A 19,084-nucleotide genomic window follows, 5' to 3' on the forward strand; every position below is an offset into this window, starting at 1 on the left:
ACCTGCATGAGCACCTCGAACCTCCCCAGTAACCCCAGGGCGTACGCATTATCCTCATCCCATGGTACGGATGACAGATGAAGCTTAGAAAGGTCACCTAAACTGCCCAAGTTCACAGGCTTACTATGTTTCCGAGCCATGACACTTCTGACTGCCGAGTCTACAGGGACATTTGTGTTTTACTTTTAGGGCCTCTAATTCTCACTGCTTCCCAGTAGGACAGTTCCCTCCCATTTGGATTTCACTCGCTGAAACATAGCGACCTACCTGTTCCGACACACACACACACACACACACACACACACACACTCCCCAACCCTCCCCAACCCACAATGGCACACGTACACTCGTCCAGGGATCTCCTAGATCTACAGGATTCTACCTGCCTCCCTTAAGCTGTGCCGGTAACACTGTCTGGAATGGCAGCTAGGCCAGCCTGAGGTGTTGCTCGTCCGTTAATAAAATATTCTAGCAATCTGAGAGGATGGCGAGTAGATTTTCTTTTCAAAGGTGACTTATTGTACTACTTCAGTCACGTTAAAAGTACTTTATGAACCAAGCGTTAACGTGCCTTTAAAATGTTTAATTCTCTGGAAATAACTCCTAGACTTGGAGAATCTAGCTGGTTAGTGCCTGAGCCCCATTTGATTTTGTTCTTTGAGCCTCTGTGTGTCAAACACCACTCATTAGCTCCAACTCTGTATTTTCTTAAATATGGCCTCACGTTGCTCTTATTGCTAGAAATGATCTGAGCAGAGAGGTTATACCTGTTAACAGAATCTAATTCATTCAGGTCACTTGAGCCAGATGTGAAGGACAACAGTTACCCTGGTAGTGATGAAAATAATTGAAAGTGTGTGATTTTCAAAAAACGAAAGGGACCAGTGACCTTTCTTCTGAAGTCTCTGCCCTTGTTAGTCTGGCCCACCCCTTGTTCATAATCGTATTTTCAAATCACATTTCAAAAATGGACCTTCCGTTCCCCTTTGATTGCATTGTGGATATCACACATTTGTGCCAATATCTGAGAGATAGGTACAGAAATAGCATTAGAGTGTATCAGGGGAAGTCTCCCAGGCACAGATGTTCCTTTCCAGGGATAAATATTGTAATTGAACCAGAACAGAGAAACCACATTAGCTGCCCACATGCTGGGCAGCAGGCACCTCTCTGGGTACAGTTGAGTTGGGCAGGAGAGGGCACAGGATGCCTTCAGAGCTTGGCTCGGGGGCCCTTGCCCCTCGCTCGGCTGTGTCTGTCCCAGCACCTGTGGCAAGGTGTGGGTGCGGCCACGTGATCTGCCAGGTCCCAGACTGCGTCCTCACCTGGGGCCTCCATGAGGAAGTGGCCAGGAAGCAAGACTGAACACACTGCCTGTTCGTCTAAAAAGGTGGTTTGAAATTACTTATTTAATCATTTCTGCTTCTTGGCAGACAGTGGGGTTTGTGTGTGTGTGTGTGGTTTTTTGTTTTTGTTTTTGTTTTTGTTGTTTTTGTTTGAATTCCTTTTTGAACTCCTGGTGAGGCTGCTTTAAATCGCTCGTGTCCACAACTTAAACGAGCACAGTCTCCTGTAAGACAGAACAATTTGCTGCTGATTCTTCCCCGTCACATTCATACACTGTGCATGCGTGAGAGAAGCTGGCTAGGAAAATTAAAACCTCGGATTACTGATCGATAGTAGGAATCATCTCAAGCAAACCTTACAACCAGGCACCAAAATAGTGTTTTCATAAACTTTCAGGAAGTTGTACGAAAGCCAATAAAGGTACAGTATATAATTAAAGTTTTGATGTATTAATTAGACAATCTGAGAGCTCACTTGGAGATAAAAGGACACCAGATGTGTCAGGGAGAAAAAGTTGACGTGCTTTAGATAAAATTTAAAATCAAAAGCCTTCAAATCGTCTTATGCTCTATTATAGCAGGATGATTGCTTAGTTCAAAGTCTTGCTGACAATTTAACACATTCAGTTTGATCATTTGGGCTCAGGATTTTCTTTTTTTCTCTTTCATATTTGCCCTTCCCTTGTCCCCCAAATAATTTGAGATGATAGAAGAATATACAATATATCAAACATCTGACGGAGGGTCCCTCTGGGATTCCTGGCTTGGAGGGTCAAGCCCCATTTATATTTCGTCCTCTTGTTTACAAGATGGAAGGCAGGCTTTTGGTCTTATCACCGCCATCCACTTAGGTCAGGCTTTTAACGTGAGCAAAGGCAACTGACGTATTAATATTTATAAGTTGTAAAATTTATTGACTTTTAAAAAAAATAAAATCTCAGTAAAATCTCACATGCCTGGAACTTGATATTTAGTGGTGACATTCTCTCTTCTTTGTATTTATTACGAGCATAGAAGTAGTTTTACTTCCCGCTGGGATGTATTGATGGGGAATAATGAAGTTACCCGTCATGGAGAGCAGGGATGCAAGAGCACACTCATCCTTGGCCGATAGGAGCCCTTTCGCTGGAGCAGCGTCCTCTCCTTCTCCTTTCTCCCATCCGAAAAATCATAAAATGAAATGCCTCTCGGGCGCGGAGCTGGTTTACCCTCACCTTTGAAATCAGATTGGGGTGGGGGGGTCCTATTTTGACTTTCCCCCCCTTCACTCCTTCACATCTCCTCATCCCTACTTCACTTCATTAATACAAATCTCTTTTCCTCTTTTCTTAGCTTTTCCAACTAAGGTTTTGGGTTATGATCACAAGACACAGATCTTCGGCAGAGGGGGGTGGCGGGGAAGCTCTTGGTTTCGGAGGGGGGTGTCATCAAACAAACATCTCAATGTCCTCATGCCTTTGTTTTGTCATTACTGATCATTGTTGTGTTCAGCATTGTGGGTTTGATTTTCCTTTTTTTTTTTATCCAGATCCCCCCACAACTATCCCTCCTCCCACAACAACCACCACCACCACCACCACCACCACCACCATCCTTACCATCATCACAGGTACGGTACCTTCATTCCCACTGAAAATGTCCTGAATGTATATTGTCTTTCTGGTATGGATGCAAAGACACCGAGAAGTTCCCTTGAAATCCTTGGAATGTAATTGTTCCTTCATTTTGGAGCTTCAGAGACATTAGATACCTTGTTCTTAAGTTGAATCTTAAGGACCTCAGGAAATCTTCGAACATCCAGGCACTTAACCAGGAGATTAGATATTTTGCAGCTTATGCTTAAGAGAGTTCTTTTTTAAGCATCACCGTTCAAAGCAGAATGCTAGGGAAAATGGCCGCCTGGCTATTAGAGAACCTGCCGGTAGCTTAGGCTTAGCCACGGTTGGTGAAATGGTAAGTATTCTGGCTTTGGATCTTCTCGTTGTCTTAATTCCATCTTAATTCATATGAAGGAAAATGCACACCATTTAACAGGCCCAGGTGGGCCATGTTTCGAAAGGCATCGCCATTCTTCCTGCCCCAGAGAGTACCCAGAGTGTTACTACCTGTGTGTGTTGCTGGGGTCAGGGGATCAGAGAGAGTCCCTGTCTTCTCCATGCTGCACACTCATGTACCCCCCTGGTGCCATCAGTTAAATACTGTGGGTGTGGAAGAGTCAGCCACAGCAGTTGTAACTGTGTGGCTTTATCTTTTTTGGACTGTCTGAAACTCTTCTTCAAAATGAGTTTCACTGTCTCTGATTTCTATCACTGAGGGAGGAGGGATGCCATCCATCCCCTTGCTGGTACCCAGTGGCCCTCATACCGCTTGACGTTGCTTGCCTGGGAGCCTTGGAACGTCCTCTGCCTGGGAAAAGGTTATGGTTGCACCATGTCTACTAGACGTGCAGGATTTCCTTAGGTAAGGCCTTCCCCAACCACTGTGTACAGGTTCCGACCCCAGAACATGTAAGAGTAATCATTCCATGAGGAAAAAAACCAATTTTCTTTAAAAGATAACTTTCCCGCTTCATTAGGTTATCCCAGGAGACTGCAAGATCTCTCTGAGCTCCACGCCCCAGGATACCGGACTTCTTTTAAAACCCTGAATATCTAACTCATCATTCTTTGTGTGTAGACCCTCTTTATCGCCCTAGATAGGACACCTGTCCTTTACACTGACTTTCTGGAGATATTCTTGGTTTTCACAGGAGTCGGTGAGACAGGCATGACGAACATCCAGAGTGTTCCGTGGAAGAGGAGGTTTATGAAATAGGAAAGTAGATCCCCTAGTCTCCGTTTTCTTCACCTTTCTAACCCATCACAGTGAGGCCAAGAGAACCTCAGAAAAAGGCAGTAGTGAGGATTTTTCTGACCGCTGTTGATGAAAACATCAGTGCCTGCACTTAAGGTCTTCTGAAAATCCATCAATTGGCTGTTGTGTCTCTAAACTCTGCTCTATCCAGGCTGCTTCCTAAATCCTTGTCTGTGTATTTCTGTTTCAGTTCTGCTAGTTCCTTCTGCTGCTTAAGTAGAAGCTTGTTAGTGTAGTGCGCAGACTCCTCCCACTTTCCGCCTCATTGCTAAGCACAGCGAAGATGCTCCTTCCTACCTGATTCCGGGTCAGCCACACTCCCCACTTCCCGTACCAGGAGCTAGGTTTTTAGGTTTCATGATTTCTTGCCGCTTACCCAGCTGTAAACTGTATTAGGCTTGAGCTCTCAATAGTAGGTTTCCATGAAATTTCCTGTGAATGGCCCTTTGGGTGTCCGTGTGAATTACACCTCCATCCCCCACTGCCCTTTGCAGGTAGTCGGTTCCTCTTTGCAGAAGGGGCCCAGGGATGAGCCAGCCCTTACTACCTCTCATTCTAGAGGGTTCCGTCTCGGTGGCTGTAGCTAGCCAGGTCTATATTTTAAGGCAGGGGAGGCCTTTCTCGCTCTGTAGAAACACCCCATTTCTCCACAACATGGAACATTTTTCATCTGTGGCTGGCCTCGCACTAGCTCAGGCTGGTTTTTGTTTTGTGTTGTTTTTAAGACCTTTCATAGCCCCCCCGAACTCCTCCCCCTCACTCTCCGCAACACAGCAGAGGCCCCCGCTCACAGCTTTCAGCCTTCACCCCCACCGAAAGCTTCTTTGTGTCCTCAGACAGCTACAACTCACTGTTACCACTGTTCCAACCCCAGAGACTCCATTTAAGAGGAAATTTTCAAAACAAACAATGCTGTATTTCTGTCCATATCGAAGGTGCCTTTAAATAGGGGCTTGTCTTGGCTTCTGTCTCTCTGCTCCTGGCCTCGAGGCTCCAGGCGATGTACGATGAGCTCCCAGATGCACGGTAGCCTTTCAGCACCAGCACTTGAACCCTGTCCACACACAGACATCTGTGGCCATGAACACCTGATTCTCATTGGCACACCCAAGAGTAGTTAAAGTAAAATTGCCACTAAAGCAACATTGTAGGATCCATTGCCTTAACGGATATGATCTTCTAGGCTTGCTGTGTCTTAACAAGCAGCCTTCCATATATTTATCTTGCCTAGAAAGTACACTCGTGGATTTTAACATTTGCTTCTTACTTCAAACAGATTAAAGGTTATGGAGCTGAATGATCCTGTGTCCCGTTTTAAAGGTCCAGGCTATTCCTGAGATTTAGATTGGTTCCTAAAAATTCTTCCAGACTGAATCTTGACAAATGGATAGCTAAATTTCCACTCTTCTTCTTTCTTGCACCACATTACAGCCACCGTTAGCCTTAAAAGCTGCAACAGCTAAATCCAGTGACAGTAACATAAAGCCTGAGCTTTTTAAAAAAAAAAAAAGAAAAAGAAGCAGCCCACAGTCTTCCATTTCTTTTCTCCCACTCAGATGCAGTAACTGAAACCCATTCCCCAGGTCAGAGTTTCATTACAAGGAAATGCACAAAAGCAATAGAAGAATATTTCTAAACTCGAAAGGTCATAGTTGATTTCTGATTTCTCTGAAAGGAAGTGCTCCAGCGTTCTCTTTTATCTTCTGTAACCAGGGTAATCAAATTGTTCCCCTTATTAGACAGGCAGACCGTCATTGAGTCCTCAGTCGCCCGACTCCCTCAAAAACAGGTTAAAGTTTCATCCTGGAGACCCTCGAAAGGAAGAAACTGAGAGCCCAGGCTGACGTGATGTTGCCATCGAGAATCCTAGACCTGATGGGTGGGAGGAGCCGGCAGCTCTGTCTCTCATCCCACGAGCGTGGAGCAGGTCTCCTGACCTTCGTGTGAGGGCACACACACGTCTAGCGGTAGCTTGATCTAGAGGGGGAGTTTTTGAAGGCTCTGGAGTACTGAAAGGAATATTTGATGTCAACTTGCCCCGTCAACCTTGTTGCAGCTTTGCAGCCATTAGGCCGTTAATTCATTAGAATCTCTTTCTAAATTAAAAAAAAAAAACCAACCATTGGAGGGATGGAATTGAAATGGGAGCCATCCAGAGCCTCACTGTGATTTGCCATGAGCTTCTTGGGGGTCTCTTCCATCTCATGCACACTGGTATTCTGATCAGGTACCTCTGTTACAATTAGGGCAATTGGCAACCCCCTGCTTTTTTTTTTTTTTTTTTTTTAAATCACATCAAGTTGTCCATGTGGTCTCATTCACAAAGAAATATGCTGTGATATTGAAGAGCAAACCACATCACCCAAATTGTCCCTGGAGCCCTCTGAAAATATAGAGCCGGCCAAACCACCCCCTGGGCTCTGAGTCCTTCATGCAGATTCTGCTCCCAAATCAGAACCTTTGCAAAGGGAAACCTACGGGGGGGATTTCTTTTGTTTTGTTTTGTGTTTGGAATTTTCTTTGAAGTTAGTTGACTTCAGGTATGAGGTATAGATAAAATTACCTGTTTCTGGGCCGGTAGCTTTAGCCCCTGCCTGACACTTGGATCCAACTTCTTCCTCTAGTCATCTTAGGAAAATAGTTGGTGTTTCCCTCCCTAGATCACATGGGTATTGTATTGTTTCTGCTCTGTTGTGTCCTGCGTTAGCTGCTTGACGAGGAGTCTACCTTAGAAAGCACCACAGCACTCAGTTATAAACACCCTCAGCAGCTTCAGTAGGAAATTCAGGCCAGGGTCGGGGGGCGGGGAGGGTTCAACCTGTGGGTCGCTGTGCATGTGACTGTCATAAATTAAAACATTAATATCACTTTAGAATAAGAAATGAATAGCTATAGGGCCAAATCCTGGAACACATTTAAAAATCCTTTCACGGGAATGAAATAGATCGTTTCTAAATGAGTTTTTTCTCTTTTTTAAAGTATGTATCCAATTAATTATTTTGTGTTTCTTGGAAAAGAAAGCAGCACTGTTCTCCTTGGTATCTAAGCTCTCCAAACCCAGTGTACCTTGGAGAAAGTGAGCCCCACCCCCAGGCCCACATTGTTATTTTGGCTTTCATAGTCTGAAATCCTAAACCGTTGTGTGTGTAAAGTGTATCCAATCCCATAAACGTGAGTGCAGTCCTCCTTCAGAGATCCTCACAGAGTATGCCAAGTGCGGGAAGCCCAACACCATGGCACGTGTTTTCAGTTTCTTAAATACAGAGGAAAGAAGGACATCTGTGCTTACGGCAGCCTGTAACGGGACCACTGACATGACAGTAGAGAGCCTGGCTTTACCTAAAGCCACTCTATTCAACAAATACCAAGCCCCCATAATACATAAAGCATTATGTTAGGGCCTGTGGAGACAGAAAATTCCTTGAGCCCCTTAAAATGTGGTAGAGGGACTAGGTTCTCCACACTAGAGCCCAAGAGCAGGAGGTCCTCTGCAGTGAGGGCTGACCCTGTGGCCAGGGCAGGACCGGGGAGAGCATCAGAGGAGAAGTAGTTTGGTCTGCCGTCAAGGAATGCATGGAATGTGGGTAAGAAAGGACGGCGTTTTAGAAATTAAGCATGATGGCCCAACGTTACTTCTAGCATCCTTCTTCAGTGTGTGTGTGTTTACGTTCCGGGCATGTCTTAAGCCACTGTTGCTGGGACATACACAGCTTTCATTCTAGAGTGTTTACTAAATTCCCTTTTTTTCTAGAGTTGGCTTCTACTCCATTAAGACTGTGTATCACTCATCCTTTCTGAATACTTACTGATGGGCCAGTGTGCCCGGTAACAAGAATATTATTAGGGCGCTAGTAAAATACACGTGAGCCCCCTTTTAAAGTTTTTGCCCCAAAACTGCATGGCCTTTCTTTTTCATACTGTCTCCAGTGTGTACGTTTTTATTTTGCTGATGATTATAGGCCCATTACAAATAGCATCATAGCCAACCAGCTCTTGACCATACTGATTTAGGAGGGAACAGAAGCAGTGAGAATGCTACAGTGACGAAGGTCACCTCATTCTGCCTTTTAAAGAAAAGAAATGAGAGATGGGAACTGAGATTTTTTTGTTTCTATTGCTTCCATCATAATTCCCATACTTTTATGTTCCTTGTTTAAAAAGAATCCAAGAGATAAAGTCTTGACACGTTTCCATACTAAAGATTCATCCACAGTGCAGAAAACTAGCATCATACAAACGGGTTTCTCGGGCTTAGAAAGTGATTGTTGGGGCTGTCTTGATGGTAGAAAGGGTAGGACTTGGAAGGACCCAGCGCTCCGGCATCTAACCGGAGATGACTAGAAGCTACCACTTCTAGAGCCCCGTCCCTCTCCCCCTTCGCCCTTGTCGTCTGCTCTCCCCTCAACTGTGCCTTCCCTGCTCTGCCCCTCCTTCCCACCCAGCCTTCACCCACCCCAAGGGAGAGGAGTGTTCCTTGTGAGGTGAAACCCCTGTATGGGTTCCTATAATTTTCAGAACATCTGGTTCGCAAATGAAAAGATCTCAGGGGCACAGGAGCTGAAGGGGAATTCAATTAAGAAAACCCATTGGCTCCTTATTGACTTTAGTTAAGAAAATAAACTCGGGGAAAGTGTATTAAAATATGTCTGGACTGCTTAGTATGCTTCCATTTAAGCTTATGACAATCAAAATGGGAGAATTTAAATTCTTTACAATTAAGCTCTGCTTTTGAGCGGATTGGGTTCTCTGGGTTATTACACTGTGCATTTTTTAATGTACACCCTACTCACACACACCCCAAAATGCAGTCTTGCAGTGAATCTGTGTGTCATAAAGTAGGAGCACCACAGAGCAATTGGAGAAGAAAAAGTATTTAAGGTTGTGAATTTAATTTTGTTCTAGGATTTTCATTTTCATTTATGGCACCTGTTGTGTTTGAGACCATGGACTAATTTATGGATTAGTTTTAAACCCCCAGTCTGTCACACTCCATGAACAATTCTAAGTTGGAGAGAATCCATATGAAAGGATTAGAATGGGCCACAGTGGAGCTTACACATGACTGTTTCAACTGAATATTGCCCAGCTGCCTCATGCAGCAATTTTTTTTTTTTTTGGCTACTTGGTTAAACGGCTACTGTCTCTAATCTCACACATTGTCAGAGCCTTTTCATTTTGTAAATATCTTATACTGCCATGTGAAATATAGGTGATGTTTAATTTACTCAAGATAGGATGCCATAAACCGTTTGTATGGCCGGGAGACCGAGAAGTCGATATTTAGTGAGATGTGCATCTTTCAAATAGTGCAGGGCCTGCCCTTGGGTACCTTGTTTGATTATACTCGTAAAACAGCTAGAGAGTGACTCTTAAGGTCGTACACACTCACTGGGTTTGCAGGAACATGGGATTGTTTGTTTTTTGGGGGTTTTTTTGTGGTTGTTGTTGACCATATAAAGTGTACAATAAATTTGCCCATATTGTAATCAAAATTAAAATAGAGACAATAGCTCAGCAAGGCCTTTTTAATTCCATAACCCTACAGCGCCTTAAGCCCAACTCCACTCTTCGTGACCTCTTTTTCTCGGAGGCCTGGTTCCGATGAGTTTCTAAAGGTAACAGCAAGATGCAGTTGAAAACTAGTCTTTGTTAGGACGATCAGGTGCTCTCATTTTTCGAGCTAATGATAACATTTCTAACTTACATTGGAAATTTACTCTTTGCATTTTGCCCATAGACTTCGAATGTTATCAAACAATGGAGTGACCCCACAAGTTGATGCACAGGGGTGGGCTGGCACATCTCGCCGGTCTTCTGATTAAGACACCCCTAATAAATTCTGCTTCACAGAGCGGCGCTCACTTCAGAGCCAGGGGTCTGTGGTTTCTGCATGAAGTCATAATGCAATTATGAAGGAGAATTAGATTCTGTCACAGTGCTCTCCTGCGGGGAGCACAAAGTCACTTCTAAAGAATTTTTTTTTTAATTCTTTACTTGAAATAGCCTCTGTTCAGATAGCACACCAGATGCTCTTAGAGAAATAGAATCAGCGCCTCCCCCAACACACCCTCAAACCTCCTTCGAAGTCTGTGGCCAACCTGTGTGTCTGCTGCATTTCTCTGCTCTCTGGCTGATCATGGCTTTGCCATTTCCAGCTGCAGTGACTCGTGTGGTTTGACTCGAACATGTGTTTGCTTTTAACTGTTCTAGAAGATGTTTCCACCCCCACCCCTACCCCCGGCAACCTCCCCTTTTGGGTACAATTGATGGATTTCCCAACCCCAGAATGGGGAAGCAAGCTGCACTGTGGACTTGGCTCATTCATTTTTTAGTGCCCACATAGAAGCCGACGCCTGGGGTCACTTAGTTTAGTTTCATGATAAAGCGGACAGCATGGCGATGTAGGAAGACAGTAAATCGAGCAGTCATCGGCTCATGCTAAGATACGATTTTTGAGGGCTCTAACCTCTAGGCTTCACTCCACCTCCTCTCTTTCATTTTATGCTACTTATTTACCTGCTAAAATTACAGCCTATGAGAAGCGCTACTATGAAAATAACCAAAGTGTTTATTTCTTTTTTTTTTTAATTTTGGAAAAGAGCCAGTGCCTATCCATAAAATGTACCAGCGTGCATATAAATGTTTCTGTACAAATGTGCATTTGATCTTGCCCCTTAAGTTGAAAGCACCTCAAACTAACACTTGACTTGGATGTTTCAAGTAAGGAGATGGGTCTACTGTGTCATGACAATCTGGTATAGCGATGTTTCAACTGTACAATTTTTGGTATTATTCTTTACTACTATTTTATGCATACAGACTTGACTTGTAAGTAAGTATTGTGTTCTTATGCGGTGTGTTTTATGTTTTTCTTTCCTTCATCAATTCTTCAGAAACTCAGCTATAAGTTACGTTAAAGCTGCAGTGGCTTCTCAGACTGCTGGTTGATTCTGGCTCCTTAGAAGGGCTGCCATTGTTTTGAATGGTTAGAGGGTCCTGAGGAAAGCGTGCCAACTGAGGGGGAACACCGGTGTGAATTCATGTGTCCTGATTTGCAGATCAGAAGCACCAGGCTCGTTTGAGCAAAAAAAAAAAAAAAAAGTTTGGCATTCCATTGCATTTAAACATTGCCTGTGTCAAGTCCGGAAGAGTCTTTTGGAGTCTCTAAAACTCATGAAAATAATTACCAGCTTAAATAGCTGTGTTAAGGGGGGGGGGGACAGGTGACTACTTGCACTTTTAACCAAGAACGCCACCCCAGCTAGAGATGACGAGTCCATGTCACCATCCCTTTCTGGCCAGAAGGGGATAGTGGAAGGAAACATACTGGAGAGGCGTAGAGCTGAACACGAAAGCATGGCCAGATGGGTTGACTTGGGAATGAAGTTGGCCACAGGAGTGGTGTAAAAAAAAAAAACGACTGGAGAAAGAATGTCGTCATGCATTTTGTTAGATATTTATCCCACTTTCCCTCTAGCCAAAAAGAAAAAGAAAATTTCTTGAGCCCCTTGAGCCATTTCCTGTGAAGAAGAGCCAGGACAGAAGGCCTGGTTTGAAGCCCAGCAGGAGGGGGAAACTTGAACGGCATCGGAAATGGAAGAAGAAAGAGGCAGACCACGGTTTCTTCCGCGGCAGGTGCATCTGGCAAGGCGAGGGCGGCCGTGTGGTCTCCTGCTGCGTCTGCGAAGGCAGGGCTCCCGGCAGCTCACCGCGGCCAACGTGGTGCTGCCCTGGGAACAAAGGGGTGGCTGGATACTGTCATTTGTGGAATGTCACGTGACTGGAAGTGGCGTTTGGCAAATTGCCGTGGACTCGGGTGTGCCCATGGCAGTCTTCTGCTCCTAGGTGGTAACTCAGCGGGCGCTGCGAAGCGAAGAATGGATGCCTGGTGGCCGGGAGGTGGGGGTGGGGGGAGGGGGCTGTGCATCCAGAAACTTACCGGGGAACCTTTAATATGTTCATTCCCATGGCCTCCCAGTCCATGGCACTTTCCAGCTGAACACTACCAAAATAGTAACGTGGGATGGAAAACTTGAGCTCACATGTTCGTCTACAGGCATCTGAGCGTGAGCCGTAAAAGGATCCTCAAAGTGCGACTGAGTCAGTGATGCCTAATTGGCAGTCGTGCAGCCCAAGTGCCCTCGTGGGCTGGCTTCCGACAGAGGCAATGTTTGAATGTATGAACCCCTTGTTTCGCCAGCCTGCCGACCGAGCTCTCCTGCCCCCAGTCCTGAGCCTGGATGCGCTCAGAGCCACCGGGTCTGCACTGGTGTTTCTCCTCACTTTGCATGTTCCCCTGACTATGGACTAGCAAGGAGCTGTGTCCTGGCAAGACCCCCAGAACCACAGAATTGACTGTTTTCCTCACTGGCTCGCAGCTTGGAGCTGAAGGCATGTCTTAAAACAGTGCAACTCACTTCAAATGCTTTTTGCTTTTCATTTATTATTGCTTGTCACGCAATGTTCTTTGAAAGCTTGCTCATATATTATCTGTTCCATTTTTTTCCATTTTCCCTTTTTTTGCATGCCGTTCCTCCTGTTTCCTCCCTTCCTCCAATCCTCTGTTCCCGTCTGTAGACACGGCAGCGACGACAGAGCCAGCAGTTCACGGTTGGTATCACGTTACTGTTTATCTACTTTCTCAGCGCTGCTGAGAGGCAAGGCAAGCCTGGGAAAAAGAGAAATGCAGTCTTCAAGGGAAACCGTGTTTCGAGTAGACTGATCTCCTGCATAGACTGTAATTTTGAAGGCTTGAAAGGATGTTGAGTCTTGTCATTTCTGTTGTGAGTTCGGCACCCGTTGTGGCCATCTGGGATGAGGCCAGCGCCCGCCGGGCTGGGATGCAGGAGATCCGGCTGCACGCAGCCCTTCTGGGTAGAAAGCCACCAGACACCGAAATACGAGGGACTTCAAAAATGAATATTGCCCTAAAAATCATGGCCTCTGGATTAAAGGCCCAGTTGCTTTCTTTGTTTATAGGCTAGAGTCCCAGGTACATTTGGAAGAGGGGTCATTCATGTCACTTAGTAGTTGAGTCTGTGAAGGACAGGTGAGGGCAGAAGGGTAGTTCTGTTTAAGTTCATGAGGCCATCGATCTTCTCTTAATTATGTTCCCAATCATAGCTACCTCTGCAGATGTGGGCCAGTTCCATCTTAATCTCCATGTGTGCATGCAGGCTTATGCTAGCTAGCATTGGGCAGGAAGCCTCTGCAAACCAGGAGTGACACCAGATGTAAATTTTAACAGCTAAGTGGGACTCAAAAAATCATTTGTTTGCGGGTATCTCGTAGGCAAAATACTAAAAAGTTGGTTATGTTGTAACCAAGAAGTGATTAAAAAAGAAAAACAAAACGGCCATCGGAATGTCCTTTTCTCAATTTCATCTCCAACTTCCAAGGTTGGAATAAGTCTATTAACTTTTCTGTGTCTCTCCAATCAGAAAATTAGAATCATGTTTCATCTATATATGACTTTATTCCCTAACTCTAACCCCAGTGATATTGTGCTTGGAGAAAGAGACGTTAGTTAAAAATCGGGCTGAATTTTAATAATTGAGTTCGAGGGAATTTTTTGGTAAAGGGCCTACTGAAATCACTTCGCCCGTTGTACAGGGTTGGAATCCATCGTCTAAGTGACCAGGGGTGATCAGCCAACCCTTTACTGGTCCTGCATCTTTTAGCAAAACATCTCTTCCTAGTGCAGACTGACTTTCTCGAAACAGACCTACATTTGAGGACTTGGCAGTTAGAAATCTCTAAGCGAAACCCGTCCTGTGTGAGCTGTCCCTGAAGGTCAAGCCTTGATGCTTGGCACATCACCCCCCTATCTGGACTTGCCTGATGAGGAATTCTGAGAAAGCAAAGTGAACTTAGGTTTGGAGCAGTATCTCCCTCCCTACGCCCCTCCCGCCTTACCTGGCCCTTTCCTGTCACCGGCACAGAGGGAAAAGGTAAAGGGCCAGATACACTGGCAATCATGAGAAATCAATTAGGTATAAAACCCCCACTTTCTAAAGTAATGCCTAAATAGTGCTTGCTATTTAGCACTATTTCTAAAATAGTGCTTGCTACAGCTCAGACACTGCACTCCATTAAGCTTAGTTATTTGTAGGTTTCATCATTAATTGAGCGCTTCCTGACTTTTATCGATTAGTCTCAGAGCTTCAAGGCTACTTTAATGTCATTCAAGAGATTTTGTTCTATTCTTTTTAAGACGCTTTAAGTTCTGAGCCTCCTATAATTGACTCCAGGGTCAAATGTAACCATAAGATTCCTGAATTCTGTGAGATCTTTGAAGAAATATTGATCATTTATCTCCTAAGACTCCAGAGTTCTATTTGCTAGGTCCCTTCGATAAAATCCATGTACTTACGTTACTCTAATGGATGTAGGTCTTGGAGTTGGGTGAGGTATTCCAAGTAGGAAATATGTTCCCTGACCTGAAAAATGAGACATTAACTTAGGGGCCAGTCATGGTCTAGGACATGGTTTTTGATCAGGTCTTTCTTCCTAGAAAGAGAGAAAGGGACGGTGATCTCTCTTTTGTGGTATACAAAGAGACAATTGGAATAAGACTTTCTAGCATGCCTGTGGTCGGAAACAGAGAAGCAACCACTGCCTTATTAGTTAAGGACAGCATTCGAGCCAGGATACACCACTAGGATGTTGTTCACTGGCTGGTAGCACATGAGAAATGGCTCAGAGCCAAGAACTGTTGGGGAGGAAGAAAAAGAATGCCCCCCCTCCCCAAACACACACACTATTCCTTACCAGCAGGAGGAGAGAAGTGATAACTCAGGTTGGTCCCCCTATGTAGTACATGTATAAACACATTCTCCTAACTTGTCTGTTACCCTCATAGCATCCTACCGCTGTCTGGAACAGCATACTCTCCAGCCCACAGCAAAAAGCTTTAATGAAAGCCAGAGTAGTATCTAGACTCTTCCTTGACGGAGGGGAAACAGTCTTCAGGTCAGTCGTCAGGGTAGAAAAGGTGATAGGATATGGTGGAAACTATAAAGCAGGGGACCCGATTTCCAGAGAGATGCAGATCTGGAGCCCACTGCCTTTGAGTGAATTATGGCTAAAACTCAGCTTCTTCAGTTTAGCAACCTTTTGACTTAGGCGCACTTGAGAATAACCTTGAGATGTTCATGAGAGGGATCTGGGCCTAGAAAAATGGCGTGGTCGGAGAACTTGGCAACTCAAATGACAAGACATATTAGGTCAGCCTGTCGTGGACACTTCATTGGTCTTAAAAGTGTTCATACTGGAGTTCCTCCTGTAGTTCTCTTTTATAAAAACGAAAAAGAATAATTTATAAAAAGCTTTCCCTTTGAAGACTCATTAAAACACTTTATTCAAGCTTGTGTTGCTAGAGTACGTATGAAGTATACCAGTTATTGATGTATGTTGATCATTTGTTCTTACCAATATCTGATTGGAATAAGCATGTATTGGAAGGTTAGAAGTGCATGGGCATGATTCAAAATCAAATGGATTTTCTCCAAAAAGAAACCAAGCAACAATCAGTCACAATGTGTTTTTAAGGATCTAATTGATGGTAAATGTAAAAGGGAGTGTAAGAATGGGATTTTTAGACTAGGGTGACCGAAGGGATTTTCTTTAAATAAGGATCTTGAGCACTTGTGTTTTTGGAGCTCATCCTTAAGGCCTGGTCAGGAAGAATCCTGTGTTATGTGTGCATGTTGAGCAATGCAAAAAACACTCTGCCAAATCCTGATACCACGTGGTCTGAAATTGATGGCAGAAATGCATGAGTGACTTAAAGCACGGATGGTGTAGTTGTTACTATGATTATCGACGTGTGGGTGCGCGTGACGGTTTTTGTTTGTTCAAATGTGGGCGCTTCTCTGTGTCTTGTGCCTCGTTCTTTTTCAGCCCTGTGTGTACCCTCTCCCTTCCCCCACCCACCTCCCCTGTGTGAGGTTTTGGGGGACCGCATGCCCATGGTCTGGAATAGTGCTTGTGCTTTTGCTGCACTGCGATCAGCTGGCTTCCTCTGGGTTGGAGGTTCTCTCTCCTCTCCCCCGTGCCCCTCCCCCCTCCCCCCTCCCGTTTCATGATTTTCTAGTCTACCTATCCTTTTGCTTTCCACCTCTTGACCTATCAGAGGCTGATGATCTCATGTATCCCAGATGAGTTTTTCAATAGTTTTTAATTCAGTATGTAATTATGGTAAGACTCAAACTGGGAACCCCCCTGAAATAATTTTTCACTTTCGGTTTTGGTTGCAAAAATCTTTGGCCTGTGCCAGATACACGCTCACACCCTAGTCCGCTGCCCTTAGGTCACCACCCCCCTGAAGCTCCCTTTCCCCGACTTGTAAAATTTTACAAGTAGTGCAAGCCTGGCTAGAATCCTAAAAGCACGTGAAATTCTTACCTTAACTTTCTGTTCAATTGCGGGGTACTTCTGAAGCCCATCCGAAAGACAAATAGCCAGCAGTGCGCATTATTACAAACTCTATGTCCACCATCTGTGTATGTACCTCTCTGCACATCTCTCTGTATGAGTATACCACAGTGGCTTTCAAAGGCTGTCATTCAGTCAAGGGACTCTGCAGACATTGTGTGTTCTACTCAAGAACAAAGCTAAAGAGATTTACGAATGGCTGCAGGACCTGAAGATTGTGTTTCAGCCTTGATATGCCGTTTGGAAACAATGTGCTACTGTTTAACGGCGTGAACCAAATTTCTGCTAATGGGAAGAAGGGACAAACTCTCCACAAAAGCTGACAAAGCAGGAAGAACAGGATGACTGAGCTTTTAGATTAAAACTACCGGGGGCGTCTGAACTCTTATGGCTGGTGATGGAAGTAACAGTTTCCATAATATGGCCAAGTGATCAGATGTATGCCGCTTAGGTAAGAAAGAGACCATCGCCTACTTTTTCCTACTGGGAATGGTACTGGAGCCAGGGGGCTACGTTTTTGTTTCCTAGAGGTTTTCTTTGATCGTTCTTTTATGACATTTTCTGGGAAAAAAATTTAAAAAAATGAAACCCTAATGAACCGAACCCACAAACATTGGAATTCTGCTTGACCTTGACCTTGACTTTATTTAACTATCTCTAGGATTTCTTGCTGTTTCTAATGTTTGAGGTTTTCCTTAACCTGGTTTAAAATTGCCACCACACACCACTTTTAGAAGCCAGCGATGTCTGTTGGAAAGGGGGAATAGCAACAGCAAAGACAGGAGGCCCAGGGTATGTGCAGCCCACCCTAGACCACGACAAGCAGAACACACGTCTCCTCAGAAGAGACCATTATCGTGCCTGCATGAAATTACCACGCTCAGAATTACTTGCTCCAAAAAAAAAATCCCACATGGACCAATAGTTAAACTTTTCACTTATTTAACGAAGTTTAAAGAAATTTATTGGACACATTTTAATTAGAAGTGACAAGAAAGGTCTTTAACAGATGATATGGAAGTTTAAAGAGAAAAACCAAGAAGGGATTTCCCACGTATTGTTAAATTGTGAAGTTTCCTTTTGGAAAACATTGTCTGCCTCATAAAATGCATCTTTGTTTCTTTGAGAAAATAAGAGGTGTATAATTTTTAACATGAAAGAGGACTACCTAAGTCAAAGCAGTTCTAGGAGGTAAATTTTGCCTGTCCTCCCTTGTACACTCAGTGCCTCGGTACACTCTTCCAATTATATTTATTCAAAAATTATCCAACTATGGCTGAGCACTGTAGATTCATAAAATACAACAGTAGTGCAAAACCAAATTTAATGCCACTAATCGAAATGGCTTCCCACTTTCCGATGTAATCTGAGCGGCAGATCCAGATGATTTGGTGTATTTTAACATTTATGCCATTAAAAATGACAGTTTCATCTTTAATGAGGTGTATATCAACTGTCTGTTGCTTTTTAATGGGAAACTTTGCATATCAATGATATTTCATAAACATATTTGTCTTTATTTTTTAAAATTAGCTTTCTAATGCCATCCCCAAGGAAGCAGGCATTCAGCAGTAAAGCTGCCTACTTGAAACATCCTTGTTTAATATGGTTCAGTGGGTGCCAAGCACGTACGTAGAATGCTTTGATATTCACTGGGCCACGTAGAAGTAAGGGATTAGCCTTCTGAGAACTGCAAATTCATAATTAACTACAGAGAAGTACTTTATGTTGCCTATTTATAACAATTATTCAAATAATTGTATTCATCAGTCTTTTTACAATGGATAAAGCCAATTAGAAATAGGAACACTTTCAGCCAATCAGATTTCAGAACAAACGGATAGCATCTCTACTCAGTTGCCTCTATAATTGATTGCATTACTCACTGCTTTCCCTTTTGTTGCCTAAATCCGTAGTTGGGGCACATCCGTGCACTCAAACCCTTCCATCTCTAATTGGCACCCGCCCTTGAACACTGACGCTCAAGGTTCGCAATGGAAATTCTTCAAGAGCCGATACGATGACTTCCTTGTCACGGCACCAGCCTAGCTAGCAATATTCACTTGGCTTCTTTATAAAACAACTTACAAAACCCAAGCTTTTACTGACCATTCCTACATGATTGTTTCTGTTCCTTTGGGTTTTTGTTTTTTTTTTTAAATAGTGCGATCAGTTTGACATTGCTTGTTTCCAGAGCATTTGTTTCATGCTCTGGTTGGTAGTTCACTGAGCATCACTCCCACATCATTCATTCAGCAAATGCTTGCTGAGAGTATACTCTGTGCTTGGCTATAAGAGAAGGGAAGGATGAAAACTAAAGACCCGCCCCTCTCCCCGAAGTCTTGCGGTTTTATAGGCCCACAAATATTCTTCCAAAATGACAAATCCCGTTAGAGAAGCGTTAGCAAATTGTGCAAATTAGAAGACCCAGAGCCTTCAGACAGGACTTT

At 44.0% G+C, this 19,084-nt stretch overlaps 1 protein-coding gene across 3 annotated transcripts in view; it reads left to right on the plus strand.

Annotated features, from left to right (window-relative positions):
- The window catches only part of CADM1 (cell adhesion molecule 1), a 321,409-nt gene that overhangs the window by 284,741 nt on the left and 17,584 nt on the right, over positions 1–19,084 (plus strand). For 2 of the 3 annotated variants that reach the window (XM_044919820.1, XM_044919819.1), the window contains exons 8-9: positions 2,875–2,955; positions 12,777–12,809. In XM_044919820.1, coding sequence (XP_044775755.1) covers positions 2,875–2,955; positions 12,777–12,809 — 114 coding nt within the window. The remainder of the gene's footprint in view (positions 1–2,874; positions 2,956–12,776; positions 12,810–19,084) is intronic. The other variant, XM_021696623.2, reaches the window with a different exon arrangement.

The sequence above is a fragment of the Neomonachus schauinslandi genome, chromosome 11 (assembly GCF_002201575.2).
Source record: "Neomonachus schauinslandi chromosome 11, ASM220157v2, whole genome shotgun sequence".
NCBI classification, from domain to species: Eukaryota; Metazoa; Chordata; class Mammalia; order Carnivora; family Phocidae; genus Neomonachus; species Neomonachus schauinslandi.